The sequence below is a fragment of the Diuraphis noxia genome, unplaced genomic scaffold (assembly GCF_037042655.1).
Source record: "Diuraphis noxia isolate RWA-SAM2 unplaced genomic scaffold, SU_Dnox_SAM2 contig0005, whole genome shotgun sequence".
Taxonomy (NCBI): domain Eukaryota; kingdom Metazoa; phylum Arthropoda; class Insecta; order Hemiptera; family Aphididae; genus Diuraphis; species Diuraphis noxia.
This window is the reverse complement of record NW_028301715.1, coordinates 10202285-10222240: the sequence shown is the minus strand read 5'-3', so window position 1 is coordinate 10222240 and position 19956 is coordinate 10202285. Positions and strand designations below refer to the sequence as shown.

The window sequence follows — 19956 nt, the reverse complement described above, 5'->3', positions numbered from 1 at the left end:
AATAAATGCCTATGCGGACGATGGGCTAAAAAACTCACAGAACTTGAAGCCACTGTAGGAGAGGACGTCACGTCAGAGACGATCATACCTATCATGCTAAATAAAAATGGGCAGCAGTTGAACGGTATGTCAAGAAATTACTGATTACCAAGGAGGAGGAGGAGTTGTAAAGACACACCAACGCACCATAGTACGAGACTACAAAGGCGGCGGGCTGGCTAGCCAGCCTGTGAAAAAGACAACCATCACCCGAACAAACCAAATATATGTGATATTGTAAATTGTAAATAGCTATTACTTTATTAGCATGAATCCAAAAGCTAGATAGCTAAGAAAGCTTGTACTGTATACACCGCAATTGTAACCCGCAGTTTATTGTGAGGTGACAAGCGCATGATGTTAATATTAAAATTGTAATTATAATTATTTCATACCAATAAATGATGGCGGACCGGCGAGAATGCAGAGCAGAGGCAGTACTCCCCCCGTTCGACGATACCAAGATAAAAAAATATAAAAATAAATAAATAGCTATAATAGTACAGTAGTACTTACCTATAAACTACATTGGTTTATGAAGGTCAGTTTTGAATATATATACAAGTATATTATTTCCAATAATATGCTTCAAACTTTAAAAGATCATTTAACTGCATGAAACACATTGTATAGTTATTAAATATTATTACATTACAATAAAAACTACATTTCAATATAATGACCGGGGACAATTAAATTGAATTTATGTAATAATGAAATAGGTTTGATACGAATATTGTTGCTCTTCATTAAACATAATTATAAAGTAAAAAACAACCAAATATTTCATAAGTACACGTTTCTTTTGTTTAGCTACAATTTTATAATTATAGGTAATTGCAGACTGCATGCTATACGACAGACATAGTTATCCTAATAAATTATGTAGATATTAATGTATTATAATTTATATGGCACCAATATACTTCATTTTTAGGGTATATAAAACTTTCTGAGTACTCCTTTCTAAGACCTGTTTGTAAAAAAATCATTCTTCTCGCTTTCTCACACACCTTACCATAATGAAACTGGTCTCATTTGGCATGACGACTAGTAGGAAGAATTTGCTGTATACCAGTATACTGTATAGGTATGTTCTCTTAGTGTCAAAAGTATGGAAAAGCTTAAAAGGTCAATTACAAATCTATTAAGATTACACCATAGGCGTTCCCAGGACATTTTTGCTGAGGGTGCATAGTACAAACAGATTGAACATTTTAGTATGTTACCTAGCCACATAACAAGTCAGGCCAGGATTAATAAAAAAAAAAAAAAAATTAATAATAATTTTAATAATTGTATTTCTCTTAAAAGTTAATGTTAGTTACCTATGTAAATAATAATTTTAAATTATAATTCAAGATAACGAGTCTATATAGCTACTATCTATCGACTATCACGCTGCAATAACAGAAAACGATTGTTGATTTTAATCGTGTTTCGTACAGTGTAGATTCGTATATATAAGCACTAATAGCACACATCGTGTGACCGCGGGTTTGAAAAAAATTATAACTTAAAAAGTATTATTTATCTATCTTTCTATTTCTAAGCTGAACTTGCTGGAGGTGCAGTTTCTTACCCTGCACCCTCTGTGTGCACATATATGGATTACACTCCTGTTCTTAGATAATATTCTTTGACATCCATAACAAGTCATTCCTATTGTAAACCGCCATTTTTGAAATACAAACAATTTATGATCTATTATTTAATATTATAAGCAAAATTATATTAAATATTTATAAGATAACTATCATTACTACAAAAAACTAAGTATATTTTACAATATACATAAAATAAATATAGGATGGTAAATATAATAGTATTCTGACAAGACTACCAATAGCTGCATTTTACTAAATGTTTTATGTAAGATAAGTTGGGTAAGGTTAACTAACCATTTTCAACATTTATATAAGGAGATTATATAATTTACTTAAAATAGTTATTATTTCAGAAAAAGTTATCAATGAAAAATATTTATTTTTTATTTTAACAATAATGACCACATCCAAAATTGATTCTTATATCTTATAAATAAATTGTATTACATAAAATTACTATTGTTTTCAATTTCAATATTTTAAAATTTGATCATGTATTTGAGCAGTGAGAAACTGAATTTTATAATTAAATTATGACTTAAGCACCAAGCTGCTTGTATAGCAATGGTACATAATCATCATATTGTGCTTGATAGAAGTTTCCAGCAACCGGATTTCCCAAATTGTATTTGAGTGCAAATTTAGCAATAGAAAATTTTTCCCGCTTTTCTGCTGATCTAAATTGTTTAATATTTAAGAATTAAGCAAGATTAGTGACATGTATTGCTGTATTAATATTAAATATATTATAAACTACCTGTTGGTTAAACGGGGTTCATCAAAATTCAGCTTCGAGGGTTGTTTGTAAGCTAAGAATACATATCGGTGAAGTCCTAAAACCAAAATTGTATGATTACCAATTTTAACATGTTAAATAAATTTTATTCTTTTTACCTGTCTCAGGTGGAGGTCCAGAGCCTACATATTCAGAAAGTGTTTCACCCTTTGTAATATCTTTACCAGGAATATTTCCAACAAGCCAATGATGCCATTCTCTGTATGTATACTCCTTACGACTTGGTGCATCAGGATCTAAGACAACAATTGTAAATTAGAATATATTTTAATATTTGATAATGTACATTTACTATATCATCTATGTATAGCTAGTAATTATACTTTTCATAATATGCAAATTTATATACAAATAAATATACTACATTTTTACAACCAACTAATATACTGTGTGTATGTTGTTAATATAATATAATTAATAAACAAAGTTATGTAGATGTAATTTATGCATTACCTGTCATACAAAGAGTATACAAAGCATTTGGATCAGCAGGCCAGTTTACTGATGGTTCATCTTTTACTTGAGTAGGTGTGAGTATGTTACCCATATTAACAGTCACTCCACTTGGATATGACACCTATGATATCAAAAAGATTAAAATAAATTTATTAATATAGCCAATATAGGTAATGTTAAAAGAGATAGGATGTATTTGAATTACTTGAAAAATTATAAACATTATTATTTAAGACAGAATACACGGTTCACTTAATTTAACTTAATTTACTCAACATACATACATCACATTAACGTAATAAGCCCCAAATATTGACAATCAAATATGGAAGAAATTGTGGTAAGTTGAAAAAATGTCTCCATAACATACCAAATTGTTTGTAGATTTTTAAATTTAAATAACTCACTTTGAAATTAAAACATAAAAAATACTTTTAAATTATAGAATAGGTCAGTTCACTTTAAAATTAAATATAACAGAGATAAATGGATTATTCAGAACGAAAATTTGCTATATTATGCGTTTATAAGATAGAGACAATACATGAAGGTGTACCATTCTCAAAAGTGGTCGAAATATTTCAGTATTTTTCTATAAAAATTCTGAAATTCTTATTTAATTCATAAGACAGGGTAATGTAAAGATTTATGCAGTATCTCAGAAGAGTCACATCTGAAAATGAGATGATCTGAGTCTACTATATAAGTGTGGTGTTCTCCCAGCCGGTCATTTGAAATAAAATAAGGCGAGTTGTGTTCTCATATCACAATATCTATGATAATGAATTTCTATAATAATAATTCATAATTGCATATATACTATTAGATAATTCTTGGAATCAGGTTAAATGGATGTCATACCTTCCCAAGCATAAACCACATAATTCACAATTAATTGCAAATTCATGATAAAGGATTTTTCTATATTTATCAGGAGTCTATTACATAAAGCAATTAAAATATTGGAACTAAATAGTCAAAATGAATCATAACTTTGATGCATCATAATATGACATTATACATTCCTTCCTCGTTATATATTAAAATGTACCTAAATCATTTATCAGATAAAATATCATTATTATTTATAAAAATTAATTGTTAAGCCAATTAACAAGTTACTGACAATTCTCAATAGAAAGCACTGAGTATGTGTATCAGACATAATATCGATTAATATGTGATTTGCTATTAATCATCATAGATATATTATATATTATTAACCAGATATACTTTCAATTGTTTGTAAAGTTGTTAAGATTTTCCAACAAATGTTTCTCAAGAAAATACCTATTACAAAAATTGACTAAGGAAAAACTTGTAACTTAACTAGATAGGTAGACAATTTTATTTTGTTGCTTGAAAAATATTCATTTGATATAAGCCAAAAACTGATGGAGGTGTTAGTGTAAAACATGTTCCACCATAAATTGATCCCATACTATTATAAGACCTTTGTTAAACAATTAATTTTGAAGAACATTAAAAAAAAAAAGGTCAGTGAACTGTATGTTTTCTCCATTTGACCCAAGTGCAAATTTAATTTGTATTCAGCAAAACCAATCATATGTAATAAGATTTTGTATTAGAATGAGTTGGCATATTATCAAACTTACAGTTTAGAACATAAACACCATGTAGACGGGTGTCCAGATGCCTTTGCCATGAATAAATATTTTCAAATTGTAATATTTTTAATATTAATTAGGTATGACTTGTGTGAAATATCGTAAAAACTACATTCAAACCAGAAATATATAATACCTAGGTAATTACAACAGGTTTGATAATAAGACACTTAATATATAATCAAATACTATAAATTATCTAACAACAAAAGATTGATGATTGCTGAACCCAGGCATACCTAATAGATAATTATAATAGTATAAAATTCTATTATGTGTACGACTGACTCAAATTCTCCACAGAGAACAAAGAAATAAGAATATAGTGTGGTGGCATCATAAAGTTTAACGATAAAAATGAACATAATATTATATTACTTCAATTCTGTCGCTGGGTGCAACAGGAATCACATCCGGAACGACTTCGTGTTCAAGCATGGCGGCGACGGAGGATTTGGTTGAGTAAGATGAACGAGCAGTGAACGCAGCAGTGAACTGTGGAACGATCAAATGTTTAGCTCGAGTAGTCAGGTGACAGTAATTAATGGCGGATTTTATCAACAATGCCATCTATAGACTATAAATATAAAGCGTGTACCGGTGAACTAAAATAGATTGTAAGTTTTAACTTTGACACTTAAATGTAAAGTGTAACTTACTGTGTCTTACCTATCTGTATACCTTCTGGTATCACGACGTATGGTTTTATTCTTTTTAGCGATTTACGAGTTCAAAAGACAGTTCCCGATTTTTATGAATATTATATGCCGGGAGCCCGGGACAACTTCAGTCTCTCTAATCTGTCTACACTCTACTACTACCACTACGGGGCAACGTCAGTCTGTGCTCTGTAGTGATAAGTGATTAGTGAATAATGATAACTGACGGGTCGTTCGGAAGACATTGGAGGGGAGACGAATCATAATGAGTACACCAGCTAATCGTTTCTTTCGTCGAATCTAAGAAAAAAACTTTCCCAGGTAAAAAGCCCCTATATCAATACACCGTAAAAAAAAGCCCCAACTACAATCATAACACATTTTTATCATAGTGTACATTTTATAATTTTTAATTTTTAAACAATTTAGGTACCTATAATACCTATATTTTATACCTATTTTTACTTAACACTTCTTGAACGCTATAATCATAAATATAATATAATACAATACGAGTTTTTTATCAATATGTTTATTATTTATTGTTTTACACTAATTATTAAATTATTTAACTATAGTATTATGTATCTAATTTATTATACTAGGTGATATATTTATTGTATTGAAAGGTAACTATAAAAAAAAATAAAACAAGTATATAACCACATTTGTAATAATAAAATATTGTAGATAGTATCTACTTGATACCAAGACCAGTTTCCAGATAGAGTCTACAATCCTTCAAACTTTTTGAGATAAAGTCAAATGTCGATGACTTTTATTAAACTACCTACATACATTGCATTGTATTATTATATTGTATATAGATATTATATGGTTATAGGTAGGTCCTATATCCAAAAAAGTGTCACATAATTATATTGTTTAAAAATAATTGTTAAATAATAGTGTTAAGTAAAAATAGGTATTATGATAGGTACCTATATTGTTTAAAAATTAAAAATTATAAAATGTACACCATGATAAAAATGTGTCATGAATTTAGTTGGGACTTTTTTTCCTATTATAGTCGGGGCTTTTTTTTCCGATTACCCTTTCGTCTGTCACCACGGATTAAATTAATTAATTAATATATTATATTTTAATCTGTGCTTTAGGTGTGATTGTTACTTTTGGTCCAATCAAATCGACGAACGTGAAACGAGCGAACCATGATCGAAATTAGTTATTTCGACAGTTAACAGACTTAAGACATCACTTTATTTCCAATATTTTAATGTATAAAAATTATTTACTGTTCACCTATGCTTACGAAATATGAAATGAATCGTTCCTTTTATGGACCTAGGAAACACTACCATACCGTCCATATCCAAGCACGTATCCAGGATAAATTTTCGGGGGAGGGAGGTGGTTTAAAATTGTAAAGTCCGTCTTCCGACAAGATTGCGATAACATATTATAAATATATAACCACTTTCAAAATTTCGGTGGGGGGTTAACCCCTAAATCCCCTCCCTGTATACGAGCCTGATCATACCCGCACTTTGGTGTATCACATTTACCTGTTTCATATAATAATAATTATACCGTTATTCTTTTGAATCATAATAATTGTATAAAAGCACAAACTATACTAAGGTTAAGGTTTATTAGACAGAATTTTGTGCTAACTTAGAATTATAGAAGTCTCTATCCTGAAAGACTATGAAGTACGGCTATAGATATAAATATATAAATATATAATAAAAATAAGATTAGGCAACAAAAATACTGTAAAAAAGAAAAATAATTAGTATAAATATATGAATCACATAAATATTTTATAGATATAATTAATGAATGTTTAGTGTGTTTAACATTAATGATTAAATGATTAGATAATAAGATGTAAATGTACCAAAAAATATCCAGGCATTAAGTAGGTATATACAAAATGTATGATGGCCATGATTGTCGAAGCAAAAATTTTTATAATTTCAAGACCAATAAAAAATTAAATAAAGTACAAAAATGAATTATTATCATAATATAACCTTATAAGATTTAATATCAATTTATTTAATGCTATCATATAAGTCTAATAATTATAATTACATCTTTTGAGATTTACACTCAAAAGTCATAAGTCATAACTATAAGAAAACACTAATGGTACCTACATACTTCTAACGATTTTTATTCATTTATAAATATATACTTATAATCATACTAATAAGTAATATTTATAATCAATGATATAATTAATTATTTATCAGTAAACAATTTTACTAAAAAACAAGTTACTAGAGTACGATACATTTTACATAACATAATAATCTGATAGGTACACGCGTTACACAAATCTGTGAGACTTGTGAGAGTCAATAATAATATGATAATTATTATATCAGAATCATAATTTTTATTTTAACATTTCTTGGTATTCTCCCGTGGTCGACAGATAGCTAGACGTGAGCTATCATTATTAACTTAATAATGAGTAATATTATTACATTAAACTCATTAAAATATTATTAATTACCAGGGTTGGGATTTTATAGCACTTAAAATTCCATAAATATGCGCTTTAATATTACCTTAAATAACTCTAAGTATGCGCTAAAAATATGCAATAAAAACAACACAAGATGCAAAAAATGAAAGTGTTAATTAATAATTTAATATAATCACTTACAACGATTCAATGTTCGTTCGTTGATAATCGACGATTAATGATTACAATAGGATCAACAAAAAAAAAACCAACAAAATCAGCAGCTAATATAAATCAGAACCAAGTACTTAATATTACGAAAATGATCATAATATTATATTATATAGCTATATATTTTTGCTGTTGTACAGCGTGGTATCAGCGTAATCGGTCTATTTACTTAATCTATACATTTACAATTTATTAGATTTAAAATTCAATTGGTAAAAATCTAAAAACACGTATACTAAAGTAAGATTTCATAAAATATGAACGATTTTGATTCAAAACATGTAAAAATCCAAAAAAAGCACTAAAAACTAAAAATCGCAAAATATGCAAATAAAATGGCAGAATAAAATTTTTAATATGAGTTCTCTGTATCATGGAACACATTTTAAGCTTACTCAGCTATTTTTTAAGTGTCTCATAAGAAATATTCAAATGCTATAAGATCCCAAAATTTTTAATTTACATTTAAATAAAATATCATTAAGTAGGTAGGTAGGTAGGTATCTACATTTCAAATAACATGCACATAATATGGGGTCGTCGGCGCTTTTAAAATGTATGATAATATAAAAGTATTAACTCATATAACAATAAACAGCATTCATTTTGCATTTGAACCTAAAATGTTTACATTTTGTACATATTATATTAAATATAGGTATTAATGCATTAATTCATTAGAAGTACCCATAGTTAGAAGGCAGTAAGTGACTTATTAATTTATTATAACGGTTATCTAATAAAGATAACATAACTTTAAAAAAAAAAAACAAATCTACTAACATAAAACAGCTAATAGTATATAATATTATTATGTATAATATATTTATATAGGAGGTAGGTACGCTTCTATACAATACTCATAATATATGACATAAATATATATATATTATGTAAGGTAACCTGATAAAAACCTATTAAGCTCATTGGTGCTAATTATTCAGTTGAAATTTATTAAAATAAAAAATATATCTATAATGGTGCGAGGATGAAATTTTAAATTATCAATATGACTAACAGATAATATTTTAACGAGGAACTTAATGAAATGTAATTTCTACTATAGAGTATGTACCGTTCTTAAAATGTATGAGTTATGTAAATTATTCGTATATACAATGGTAAAAGACTAGAAAAAGACATAATATATTTTATAAGGTAATTTTTATTTTACGAATTTACATATTATATATATAAAATACCATAGACTTTGAAACTCAAATAGTCGCTTAAATATTATTATTTTCTGTATAATTTTTTTTTTTTTGTGACCACTTAAATAATATAGAGTTACTATTTTTGCTACTTATTGTTGAATTAAGATAGATCATAGATTAATTCCAAATTGTTGGTATAGAATTCGAACATAATCGTCGTATTGGGCTAGATAAAAATTACCAGCCACGGGTGTTCCTAAATTGTACTTCAATGCAAATTTATTGATTGAAAATTTTTCACGATGTTCGATAGATCTATATAATAGAATAAATAAGAAATAAGAAATGAGTACAGTAAAAAATACACATTAGGTTTATTGATTGGTATCATTATTATAGGGCATATAGGCATTTATATATACAGGCCCGGCGGAAGGCACAGGTGACACAGGACTATGCCTAGGGGTGGCATTCCTTTGGTGATAGGCATAGGCAGCGCCGTATTCAGGGTAAAATGTTGATGCTTAGACTACAAAAACGAAAGGGTTGCAAATCTTGATTTCGCCTATGATACATTTTGTCTATAGCCGGCCCTGTATATAGTCAATTACATTAATGTTAAATATCATATGATGTATTACCTATTGCTTTCACGCGGCTCATCGAATGATAATTTGCATGGTTGTTTGTATACTAAAAACACGTATCGATGTAATCCTGGAAAATCATAATCATTATCATTTTTTTTTATTTCTTTCAATTGTTGTACTCGGCGGCTATTTCTGATGATACATTATTATGATACATTTGGTGCACAAAAATCTCAAATGTGCGCTACGAAAAATAAAAATGCGCACATGCTACCTAAGGTGTACATCGAGGTATTAGCTGCCAAGGCTCCTTGTACAACCGTAAAGTACAAAATTAAATTTTTGAAAAGAAAAAGTGTGTATAATTACTATAATTTGTACATTGAGTGTATTGTAAATTATTAATATTCATTTAAAACACACAAACGAAAATATTGTGATTTTTTAAAATTGTAGCTTAGTGTATATATTTAAACGAGCAATATTGTTTGTGAATACTGATTTAATTAAAAATTAATTAGTTCATTATTTATTATTTTAATTATGATTGTGAGTAGGTAAACAAATTTAACAGAGAATAAAAGATTAAAATAAGCTACGATAAAACTCATTACAAATAGATTTAAATAAAAACTAAAATATGTTTGTAAGTTTTAGACTCGTTTATATTTCTATCATTCAAACTATAAAGCTATGACCAATGCTGACACAGAAGTCGAATTTCATAGTTAGGCGTTATGAAAACGGTTAAAGAAAGATCTAGTCACCAGATAATAGAATATTAAAGAATAATTAAGATACTCATTTACTTTAAAGTTAACGTGCCAACTTTGAGTGACTAATCAACATCAAATGTAATTAAATTATGGCTCAATAATAATCGACATAATATTATGATTCATTCTGAAGCCAATAAGAAGGATAAAAAATAGACATCACTGATCGCATCCATGAACATTATAGAATCATATATAATAAAAGAATAAAACATCTTCTTATTCGTGACCTAACAGTTACTTGGACACTTATGGTACCTAGTCATAAATCTATATATAAAATAGATTCATTAATCATTATATAATACCTGTTTTTGGTGGAGGTCCAGAACCTATGTATCCGGTAAGTGTTTCTCCCATGTTCACATTTCCACCGGGTATGTTTCCCACCAACCAATGACGCCATTCTCTTATTGTAGGTTCAGCGCGACTCGGAGCATCAGGATCTGAAAGCAACAATTTAAAATAATAGTAACTAAAAATATCTTAGTATAATATGTTAAAATAAAATTATTCAATGTATACCGGTCAAACATAGCGTGTAAAATGAACTAGGGTCAGCATTCCAACTAACTGACGGTTGGTCTTTCACTTGAGTAGGTGTAAGTTCATTGCCAAGTAATGCTTCCGCGCCACTCAAATAATTTACCTAAAATATGGTTTTAATGTTTTCGATTTAAAATAATTTTTTTGTAGGTATGTTATGTTTTTTTATTCGTTTACTTGTATAATTTCTTTTGGAGCATCTGGAATTACGTGAGGTACAACTTGTTGATTTTTCATGGCTTGATCGACATTTGATATTTGTGCAGAAACGCCGACCGTGATACATATCTATAGAGTGAAGAGTGTTACATTTTTATTTTTAATAAACCAAAAGAATTTTAGAAAGAAAAATGTTTATGTATGTAAAAATGGTTACTTACTAAGCACAAGCTAAAGTGCCACATATTTGTATTTTGAAAATTAGTTAACCAATAGCCTATTACCTACTACAGGTAAAGCTGATATCTAAGGTGTCTGAACCAATACGTGAGTAGACGGTAAATGAACTAAAAACATCCACTCGGAGATATATTATATAGAGAATAATCATAATAATATTATTTACTACTACAACAACAGTACTACTACTACTACTACTACTACACAACTATACTACTATAGGTACTTCTACTTTGGTCTCTGAAGGTCATTATAATTTTACAATACACTTCAAAGGATCATTTACAAGAAATATAAAATTTAATAATCATTATTCATTATATATTAATTATTTTATATAACAGAATAAACTAATTATACATAGAAGTAATTACTTGGAACAATAATATTTTAATAATTCAGAATTATATGATGGTTAAAAATATAATGACGAATGTTGGAAAAAAATATTAGTGCATAATATCATACATAGGAAAAAACCAATTTAACATACCTATTATGTCCTGTACCGACACATTCTGCATTTACAATTTTATATTAATAAATTCAAAGTGCAGACTTCGTGGCAGATAAATGATGTACCAAAGTATAATTGTATTATATATTTTAATTTATATCCTGGCTACCATCACGAAAAATTTTTCGAAAATAATAAGATTTTCTTAATTTAGTACAACTCATAGAATAGATCTAACAATAGTTTACGATTTTAGTACTCTATTACTTAAAAATTGCAACTTAACAACAGCTATTTTTTATTATTATACCATAATTTCTATTGTTTTCGAAATTAAACCTACCATTACCATTATACTCGTATTATTTATGTATTACAATAGTTACGAATTATATACAGTTTTCATTAATAATAATTTACGGTCGATTTTGAAGGTTTTTTTAATTTATATATTAAATTGTAACTACAATTGTATTATAAAATACTAAGGTCTAAAAGATTCGCTAAATAATAGCTATCATTTATATTATACCTACTTAAAAATATTCATTTCATATTTTAATCTTTTTGAATTGTTGGATTGTAAATACCTATGTATATCGTATATGTTCCTATTTCTATTTAAGTTAATATAATAAATTATAACACTAAGTCTACAACAACTTACAATATAATATTACTTATTAGTTATTAATAATTTTGACTTACCTATTAGTGTCATCTGAAATTTTATTTAAATTGTGTTATTTAAGATATCATATAAATCATGCGACTTCGATTAATATTATGTAATAATTCACATTTAAAAATAATGGATGTACGTATATCTAGCCAGCAAACTTTGACTTTTATAGTTCTGTCCAAAAATCCCAACGTCTAACCCAATACAAATATAATATTTACTAAATGTTGGTATATGATGGCTTCATTTTTCTTATATTAATTACTTTAAAATGCAATAGGTACTGATTAGTATAGAGCGCAGATTTGTATGCATTTGCATATTTATTCTGGTTGATCTTATAATATGCTAAGTGAGTACAAAATTTGTTTCACGACATAACTATTAAAAAAATGAAACTTCTTTAGCTCATATTTTTGCATTTTTCGGCATTTTTCTATTTTAAGGGTTTATTTTATAATTTTAATTGCATATTTCATCTTTTAGTGCATGTTTCGATGTTTTTTGCTTTTTTTTAGACATTTTTGTAAAACATTATTTATAGGAAAAAAATTTATATTTTTATAGTTTAAATATGACTTAAGATCAATAATCGGGAAAATAAAATACTTAAATTACTAAGATAAGAAAATATTTTTATAATACATATGTATTATGATATGTGATTACGTATTATTTTACTATTCAGTATTCACGTAAATCCAAAATTTGTCCACAGTTAATATTTAATAATTAATATTCATATTTCATAATTCATTACAGTTACAGATAATTTTGTAGGTCGTATAAGTACCTATTTTTAAACTATGCCGCTGCCGTGGTAATAATAATAATGCCATTTAATACTTGGTTTCATACTAATATAGGTACTAAATTTTTTTTGTTTATAGAAATATTGTATAGATTATACATTTAAAAAAGTGGTTATTTCAAAATAATAATTAAAAAAATACATTTTTAGTTCATAGTACAATTACATCTTACATTAAAATATTTATTTTAAAATCCAGTTTAAACTTAAAATTTTAATTTTTAAAAAATAACTGGAATTTTGTTTTTTGTTATCGCTGTCAAAATCTCAAAATCAGTAGTATTTACCATCTGTCGAAAAAAAAATACTGTTAATAATTATAATATTAAGGATTTGTTAATAAAATAAAATTGGTATTTAATACTTACAATATATTTACTTATATCTTGACCAGATTTCCATGTTTTTATAACGTCATCTATTTCAAAATGTAATTCGCAAATTTCTGGAAGTTGGTTTTAATTGACATCCAATCAATTGTTCCCACAGATGCGACAAAGTTTCTTCTTTAGGAACTAAGAAAGTACGTTTATTTTTGTACTGTATTTTTTTAATATAACGGAACACAGCAAGTCATTTTAAACAAAAATGATGAGTCGATAAATACGAATACCGATTTATAGTTTATAACAATTATTACGAATACCAAATTACTTGTCATTTGAATAAATAAAAAGGCGGTAAGGTATATTATATCCCTTGAATTTCACTTTAAAATTAGTTCTGAATTTTGACACATGGGCGCTAGTGATTAATTATTTACAGTCTGTTTGTAAACCAATCTGAATCTGAAAGCCGTTTATTATAGGACGATGTGCAACCAGCTATATAATATCTTAAATCGTGATGATTATACAGATTTATTTGACAATAAAACTAGTGGTACAATTGTCGGCAGGTGGTGGATAGCAACTACAGCCTATACAGTTGTACTCTTTCCGTTCAGGCATTATGGCAACACTGTAATTTACAGTGAACTCGCAATCTTTCCACCACCGCCGACAACTTACTCTACTCTGTAATAATATTCGGGAACGTTTTGGCTACGCTTTGGTACCACTACCACCCCTCTCTTCATATACCACTCATTCATTCAATACAGATCCACTCCTCCTCTCCCGTGTACCATTTCCGTCTTTCCGATTGTTTCTTCGTTGTCGAAGCGGATAACGCGTGTGCCGTGTGCCCATATTTTATAATTTTTCGCTTTATTCAAAAATACCAATTACTAGTCCAAATTAACGATGGGCGTCGACGTCACATTCCTAGCCGAAGGAGACGGTAAGACAAGACGTCATGTGATGGCGTCGATCGGTTGGCTGTCGGCTGATGCTAAGAGCGACCGGCCGGCGTCAGTGTTTCACACGTATTTCAAATTTTGCTTTTACTATGTGTCATATATGTCTTGTAAGGCACAACGATGTTGTCACATAGAAATCGTTAAATTTTTATAATACGAGGTGGACGAATGGCGACCGCTTGCTGCTCCTGTCCGACAATCGCACAACTCTGTTATTGATTACATCGTTTTTTGTTTGTGTTTCACAGGTGCCACTTTCCCGAAACGAGGCCAAACCGTTACCGTGCACTACACAGGTAACGTACTATAAAAATCGTGTAAACAGATTATCTGGCGTCTGGCAATGCCGCCAAAAACTTTCGCACAAAATCAGTATGATTGTGCCCCCGTTTTCGTTATTGTTCTCGCTTAAACGTTAACCAACAACCTGTACTAAATTTAGTTACGTCTCTAATTTCTCTTGTTGTTTTTTTTCCCTAGAAGTTAATAATTAATATTTTACGTTCTACTCTGAAAATGTTTCACTCTGTTACAAATAACTAGGAACCTTACACTATGCATTTCTCTATTTGTGCTTTCCAAATAACGCAATGGTTACTGGGTCCACCACACTTGAAAAATATTTCCAATTTCCATTATTACTTTTTACCTTTTTAGTTGCTTCTTAATTTATTACTAAAATAATATATTATAGGTACATTAACTGATGGCAAGAAATTTGACTCGTCGCGCGACCGTAATAAGCCTTTCAAATTCAAGATTGGAAAAGGAGAAGTTATCAAAGGTTGGGATGAAGGAGTGGCCCAGGTGAGAAAACATTAAATTAATAATTGTATATAAAATGAATATTTATATAAAAAAAACTAATAGTAATAATTATTATCTAAATAATATTTTTCTCATCTTTAATCATTTTGTTTTTCTAGATGAGCATTGGTTCTCGTGCTAAGCTGACATGTTCTCCAGATTATGCCTATGGAGCCCTGGGACATCCTGGTGTCATTCCTCCAAATGCTACACTGATTTTTGATGTTGAACTCATCAAATGCGAATAAAATTGTTCAAAACACATGCTATAATTACTACTTATATTCTTGAACAAAAAAATGCACCTTCAAGACTGACCAATATGTTTTTCCGTTCAAATAACTTCATTGCTAAATATTATTGTGAATTAGTGTTAAACAATATTATCTTAACAGATTTATTTAGTTACTAAATTGCCAAAATTATGTATAAGTGATTTCTAATTATCAATGAATAATCTATTACTAAATAGAATATTATTGCAATGCGATAAATATATAACTTTTTTTCTTTTAAAACAAACAGAATTATAATTGAAAACATCAATTAATAAACAAAATGTCTATAATTATTATTTTTTTTTTATATGTTATTTGTCGACAATTCGCAAAAATCAATCCACACATTGACTACTTGGTTATTGTTAAGTAATTACTATTATGGGTTGTTACACATCATTGAACCATTGTACATAAAATTGATGATGATTTTCACCAAAACTTGGAATGTAATTTGTTGGATAATTTGTAACACTTTCAATTGTTATGATAAAGAGTTGTTAATTGGGATTCAGTGCATTAAAAGTTGGTTTTAATGTTTTTTCAACATAAGTCTATGGGACTAATGGGACTGTTAAACTGTAAAGGGTTTGTAATGTGTATTACGTAAATTATATTTTTAGTATTCGATATTAAAAGCTTTTAATATATTGAAGTACCTAAAAAGGGGTAAGTAGGGTTACCATAACCTATGTCCTGAAATCATACATCATTAATTTATATTGCAATTTACCATATTAAAAATTTTTAGTAGGAAAACAATATTGCTTTTACAAATAAAAGAATAATCAAGTTGATTACATGATTTAGTGACATTTAAAAAATTCTGGACTGATAATTATGTTTATTATTTTCCTGATCCCACAAAATATTTGTTATCACTTATTTCTGATTGATTTTTTTTGTTTAACTTATTTATATATAAGATTATATTACCTAGGTTAATTAGTATGCATAAATAATAAATATATACATTTTGTCAGTTGTAGGTAATACTATTTTCAATGTATGGCATAATTGGTATCCTATTTTTTTTTCAATTATTTATTTTCTTGAATAGCAGTCGTTAAAAGTATCATTGTTGAGTAGGTAGGCCAATATGATTTTTTAACTACCTATATAATGTTCATTTTGACGAAATTTGTCAATATTATATCTACGGATGTTAAAACTTTAAGTAAACTGTTATTTTATTTTTAAGTTAGAAAAATAACCAAAATTAATTTTGTCATTTTTGCTTCCAATTTGTCAGATACTGACATATTGTCACATGCTATTAAAATTACCATCTTTATCTTCAAATCATGTGTTGAAGTTCAATGTTTCACAAACTATTTTTGTTAGATCTTCAGAAAGTTTTTCTGGCATAATTATATCATTAATCTACTTATAATATTCTATTAGATTTTTTTTTAAATATCTAAAACTTTTATTTTCAATTTAGGAATAACTTGATATCTATCAACCATTTCAATTCCATTAAAATTTCATATCTAATCTTAGTTGTTGTAATACATCTATAGAACTTTGACACATATTTTTGTCATGTCAAAGTTAACACTAGATGATTACAAATATTTTGATAAAATAAGAGTGTTTTCAAAATATTTTTCTTTTTAATAATAAATAGAATTAGGAATAATTATTGTACCTATTAACTAATGCAAATATGCAATTATTTATAATCTATTAAAAAATGTTCCTTCGTAGTTTATACCAATTTGATTCTGGTATAATTATTCATAGACCTAGAGGAATTATTATATACTAGCCACAAGATATTATAACAAAATAAGTCACTAGGTCAGTACGGAATTGATTGCAATGAAAAAGTTTACTGACAGACACTGTGTCAAATCTGCAGGGAACCTCTCTCATTCAAACATCTCTTCATTGTAGGGATTGCAGACAAAGGTTTCAATTGAAAACATCAGTAAAAAATTATTGTATTTATAAATATACTAACATGTATAATTCAATCTTAGAAATTTAACATACTCATTAATATGTAGTTAATATTATAATATTGTTGTAAGCTAACAACTTAAGTTGTGCCAATAAACCAATAAAAATAAAATAAATTGAGTAGGTACCATGAACGATATACCTTATTTTTATTTTTAAGTATAATAAAAATTTTTTTGATGCAATGTAAAATTAATTAATTCATGGTTATAAAATATAAAAATACTTTAATGGTTTATCATTTTTTTGATGGCGTTTCATATCGTCTGCATTTCTCTATTGAATTGTTCTCATTCTTTCTTCCTTTTCTCAATACATGTAAAGCTTCATACAATCCTTGATGATCTGCTTGATTATCTCTTCTAAATAAGTTTTTTACAATATTTATCAATTGTTCTCTATTTGTCCATATTGCGGCCCCTTTAAGTAAAATGCTAGTATAACAAAAAATTGGAAAACAGTTATAATTAGTGTGTAGCTTATTGTTTATTTACCTGCTGATATGCCAATTGAAAACAGAAACATTATAACAGAGGTTTTTGACACAGTCTTGTCCATGTTTGTAAATAAGAATTAAAATTATTTAATAAAATACTATTACACTAACTACATAAAATTGTACAAGAAACAAGAGTATTCAAAGATTAGTAGTTACTATTGTTACTAAGTAGTTTACTTTTACTATCGAACTACAAAGTAACAAATCACGATCTAAGATATACATGTTGCCCATCGACCTATACCGAAATGTTTAAAAGTATGAAGATGAGATTGACTCACAACTGTGGAAAACGACGCTAGCGTCCTCTACTATCACAATTTAAATCTCGAACTAATTATCAGTTTATCACATATTTAATAATTTGAATTTATGGTATATGGCCATATGGCATATTGGTTAGGTAATGGGGATGGAATATTGGAATTATTATAGATTCTATTCCACAATTTAAGATACATATAAATATACTTTAAGTAGTTACTACTAATTAGTCGCAATCGCAAACAAAACTGTTATTTTGTATAAATCAAGCAAATAAAAAACAGTGCCGAACTAAAAAAAAGTTGTCAAAATTAGTTAAATCATGATTAAAAAGGTAATAAGTAGCTAGTACCTAAATGTAAAAAGTGTATAAATTAATTAGTTCATAAATAAATATATTGGTTGTTTTATATAGCTTGATAATTATAATAAAATAATAAAATCTATATAACTTACATTATATAAACATCAAACATACAATCCTTCCAACTTACCAATCAAATACCATACAAGCGACAAATATAGCCCTAACCCTAAACAATATACCCACTACGATTTCATCGGCTTACTTTCCACCGCAACAAAAACTGAGCACACTTGACCTCCGTCAATATTTCAATTCTCTAGGACATACTTTTATTGCAGGCGGCGATTTCAACTCTAAACATCCCTCATGGGGCTCTAGACAAACAAACACCAGAGGTCGTGTGTTAAATAATTACATTATAAACAATAAGCTAAAAATTATTTCCCCGAAAAATCCTACCTACCTAACCTACTTCACATACTAACAGACTCCCAGACATACTTGACTTTTTTATCACCACCCTCCCAAATCACGTTACATTTCAAATATTTGATTCATTAGGCCTCTCCTCAGACCATACGCCTGTGATTCTAATATTGAATGATACTTCCTACACCACCAAATCTTATCCTACCCTAACACCAGGTAAAACAAACTGGTCGACATTTCGCAATATCCTAGATAACACAATTAACCTTAATACATCACTTAAAACCCCGACTGATATCGAATCATCCGTTCTTACACTTACTTCTCTTATTCAAAAAGCAGCCATCGACTCATCCACTAAAACCAGTGATATCCAAATCAATACTAAAGTCATACCTCAACACATCTCCCAATTAATTTATGAAAAACGTCGAGCCCGCGCAAAATGGCAAAGAACCCACTTGCCTAGTGACAAAATAATTATTTATAATAATCTTACTACTTCTCTTAAGAATACACTGCGTAAATTCAACTCAAATAAATTTCACGATTATTTAAATTCTATTAAAAACGCTGATAACTCCTTATGGAAAGCAACAAAAAATATCCTCAGAGAAAAAACCAAAATTGCTCCCTTGCGTTACCCAGACAACTCTCTAGCTATCTCAAATTTAGACAAGGCAAATTTATTTGCCACAGATCTTGAAAATAGATTCACGCCCCATCCAGATATCCAAAACAGAGATCACATGTTGCACATAGAATCCCTACTCAATCAAACTCTTCCCATGTCTCTACCGACTAATCATACCTCCCCGTCTGAAATCCTACACATA

At 28.2% G+C, this 19956-nt stretch overlaps 3 protein-coding genes and 1 long non-coding RNA gene across 8 annotated transcripts; 1 reads left to right on the top strand and 3 right to left on the bottom strand.

Annotated features, from left to right (window-relative positions):
• Positions 1-2005: 2005 nt before the first annotated feature.
• LOC149054876 (phosphatidylethanolamine-binding protein homolog F40A3.3-like) lies at positions 2006-5358 on the bottom strand. Of its 5 annotated transcripts, none has more exons than XM_089228725.1 (6): positions 5186-5358; positions 4905-5021; positions 2896-3019; positions 2541-2678; positions 2404-2479; positions 2006-2323 (listed from the first exon to the last, which is right to left on the bottom strand). In XM_089228725.1, exons 2-6 carry the CDS (start codon positions 4962-4964, stop codon positions 2185-2187), a joined length of 537 nt encoding a protein of 178 aa, XP_089084851.1. In that variant the 5' UTR covers positions 4965-5021; positions 5186-5358; the 3' UTR covers positions 2006-2184. The 5 variants fall into 5 exon arrangements, with proteins under 5 accessions (XP_089084851.1, XP_089084850.1, XP_089084849.1 ...); XM_089228724.1 differs by having other exon boundaries at positions 5196-5338; XM_089228723.1 differs by having other exon boundaries at positions 4905-5103; positions 5196-5336.
• A 3642-nt stretch (positions 5359-9000) lies between these two features.
• Positions 9001-11463, bottom strand: LOC107168641 (protein D3-like). The gene is made up of 6 exons (XM_015518127.2): positions 11303-11463; positions 11100-11210; positions 10902-11025; positions 10685-10822; positions 9652-9727; positions 9001-9325 (listed from the first exon to the last, which is right to left on the bottom strand). Exons 1-6 carry the CDS (start codon positions 11324-11326, stop codon positions 9181-9183), a joined length of 618 nt encoding a protein of 205 aa, XP_015373613.1. The 5' UTR covers positions 11327-11463; the 3' UTR covers positions 9001-9180.
• A 2890-nt stretch (positions 11464-14353) lies between these two features.
• Fkbp12 (peptidyl-prolyl cis-trans isomerase Fkbp12) lies at positions 14354-15946 on the top strand. Its single transcript, XM_015518123.2, has 4 exons — positions 14354-14552; positions 14820-14867; positions 15266-15378; positions 15498-15946. Exons 1-4 carry the CDS (start codon positions 14516-14518, stop codon positions 15624-15626), a joined length of 327 nt encoding a protein of 108 aa, XP_015373609.1. The 5' UTR covers positions 14354-14515; the 3' UTR covers positions 15627-15946.
• A 1651-nt stretch (positions 15947-17597) lies between these two features.
• Positions 17598-18394, bottom strand: LOC149054875 (uncharacterized). Its single transcript, XR_016192071.1, has 2 exons — positions 18116-18394; positions 17598-18041 (listed from the first exon to the last, which is right to left on the bottom strand). It is a non-coding gene; the product is annotated as an uncharacterized LOC149054875 (long non-coding RNA).
• Between the last annotated feature and the right edge of the window lie 1562 nt (positions 18395-19956).

What these genes read in the sequence shown, in the direction of transcription:
- LOC149054876 (XM_089228723.1), bottom strand. Translation starts at nt 5,096, where the DNA reads ATGGCATTGTTGATAAAATCCGCCATTAATTACTGTCACCTGACTACT. An exon ending in CACCCAGCGACAGAATTGAA is followed by an intron (nt 3,020 to 4,904) that starts GTAATATAATAT and finishes TTGATATCATAG; the next exon opens with GTGTCATATCCAAGTGGAGT. An exon ending in TGGACCTCCACCTGAGACAG is followed by an intron (nt 2,480 to 2,540) that starts GTAAAAAGAATA and finishes TTTTGGTTTTAG; the next exon opens with GACTTCACCGATATGTATTC.
- Fkbp12 (XM_015518123.2), top strand. Translation starts at nt 14,516, where the DNA reads ATGGGCGTCGACGTCACATTCCTAGCCGAAGGAGACG. An exon ending in ATTCCTAGCCGAAGGAGACG is followed by an intron (nt 14,553 to 14,819) that starts GTAAGACAAGAC and finishes TGTGTTTCACAG; the next exon opens with GTGCCACTTTCCCGAAACGA. An exon ending in CGTTACCGTGCACTACACAG is followed by an intron (nt 14,868 to 15,265) that starts GTAACGTACTAT and finishes AATATATTATAG; the next exon opens with GTACATTAACTGATGGCAAG.
- LOC107168641 (XM_015518127.2), bottom strand. Translation starts at nt 11,326, where the DNA reads ATGTGGCACTTTAGCTTGTGCTTA. An exon ending in CTCCAAAAGAAATTATACAA is followed by an intron (nt 11,026 to 11,099) that starts GTAAACGAATAA and finishes ACCATATTTTAG; the next exon opens with GTAAATTATTTGAGTGGCGC. An exon ending in TTACACGCTATGTTTGACCG is followed by an intron (nt 10,823 to 10,901) that starts GTATACATTGAA and finishes TGTTGCTTTCAG; the next exon opens with ATCCTGATGCTCCGAGTCGC.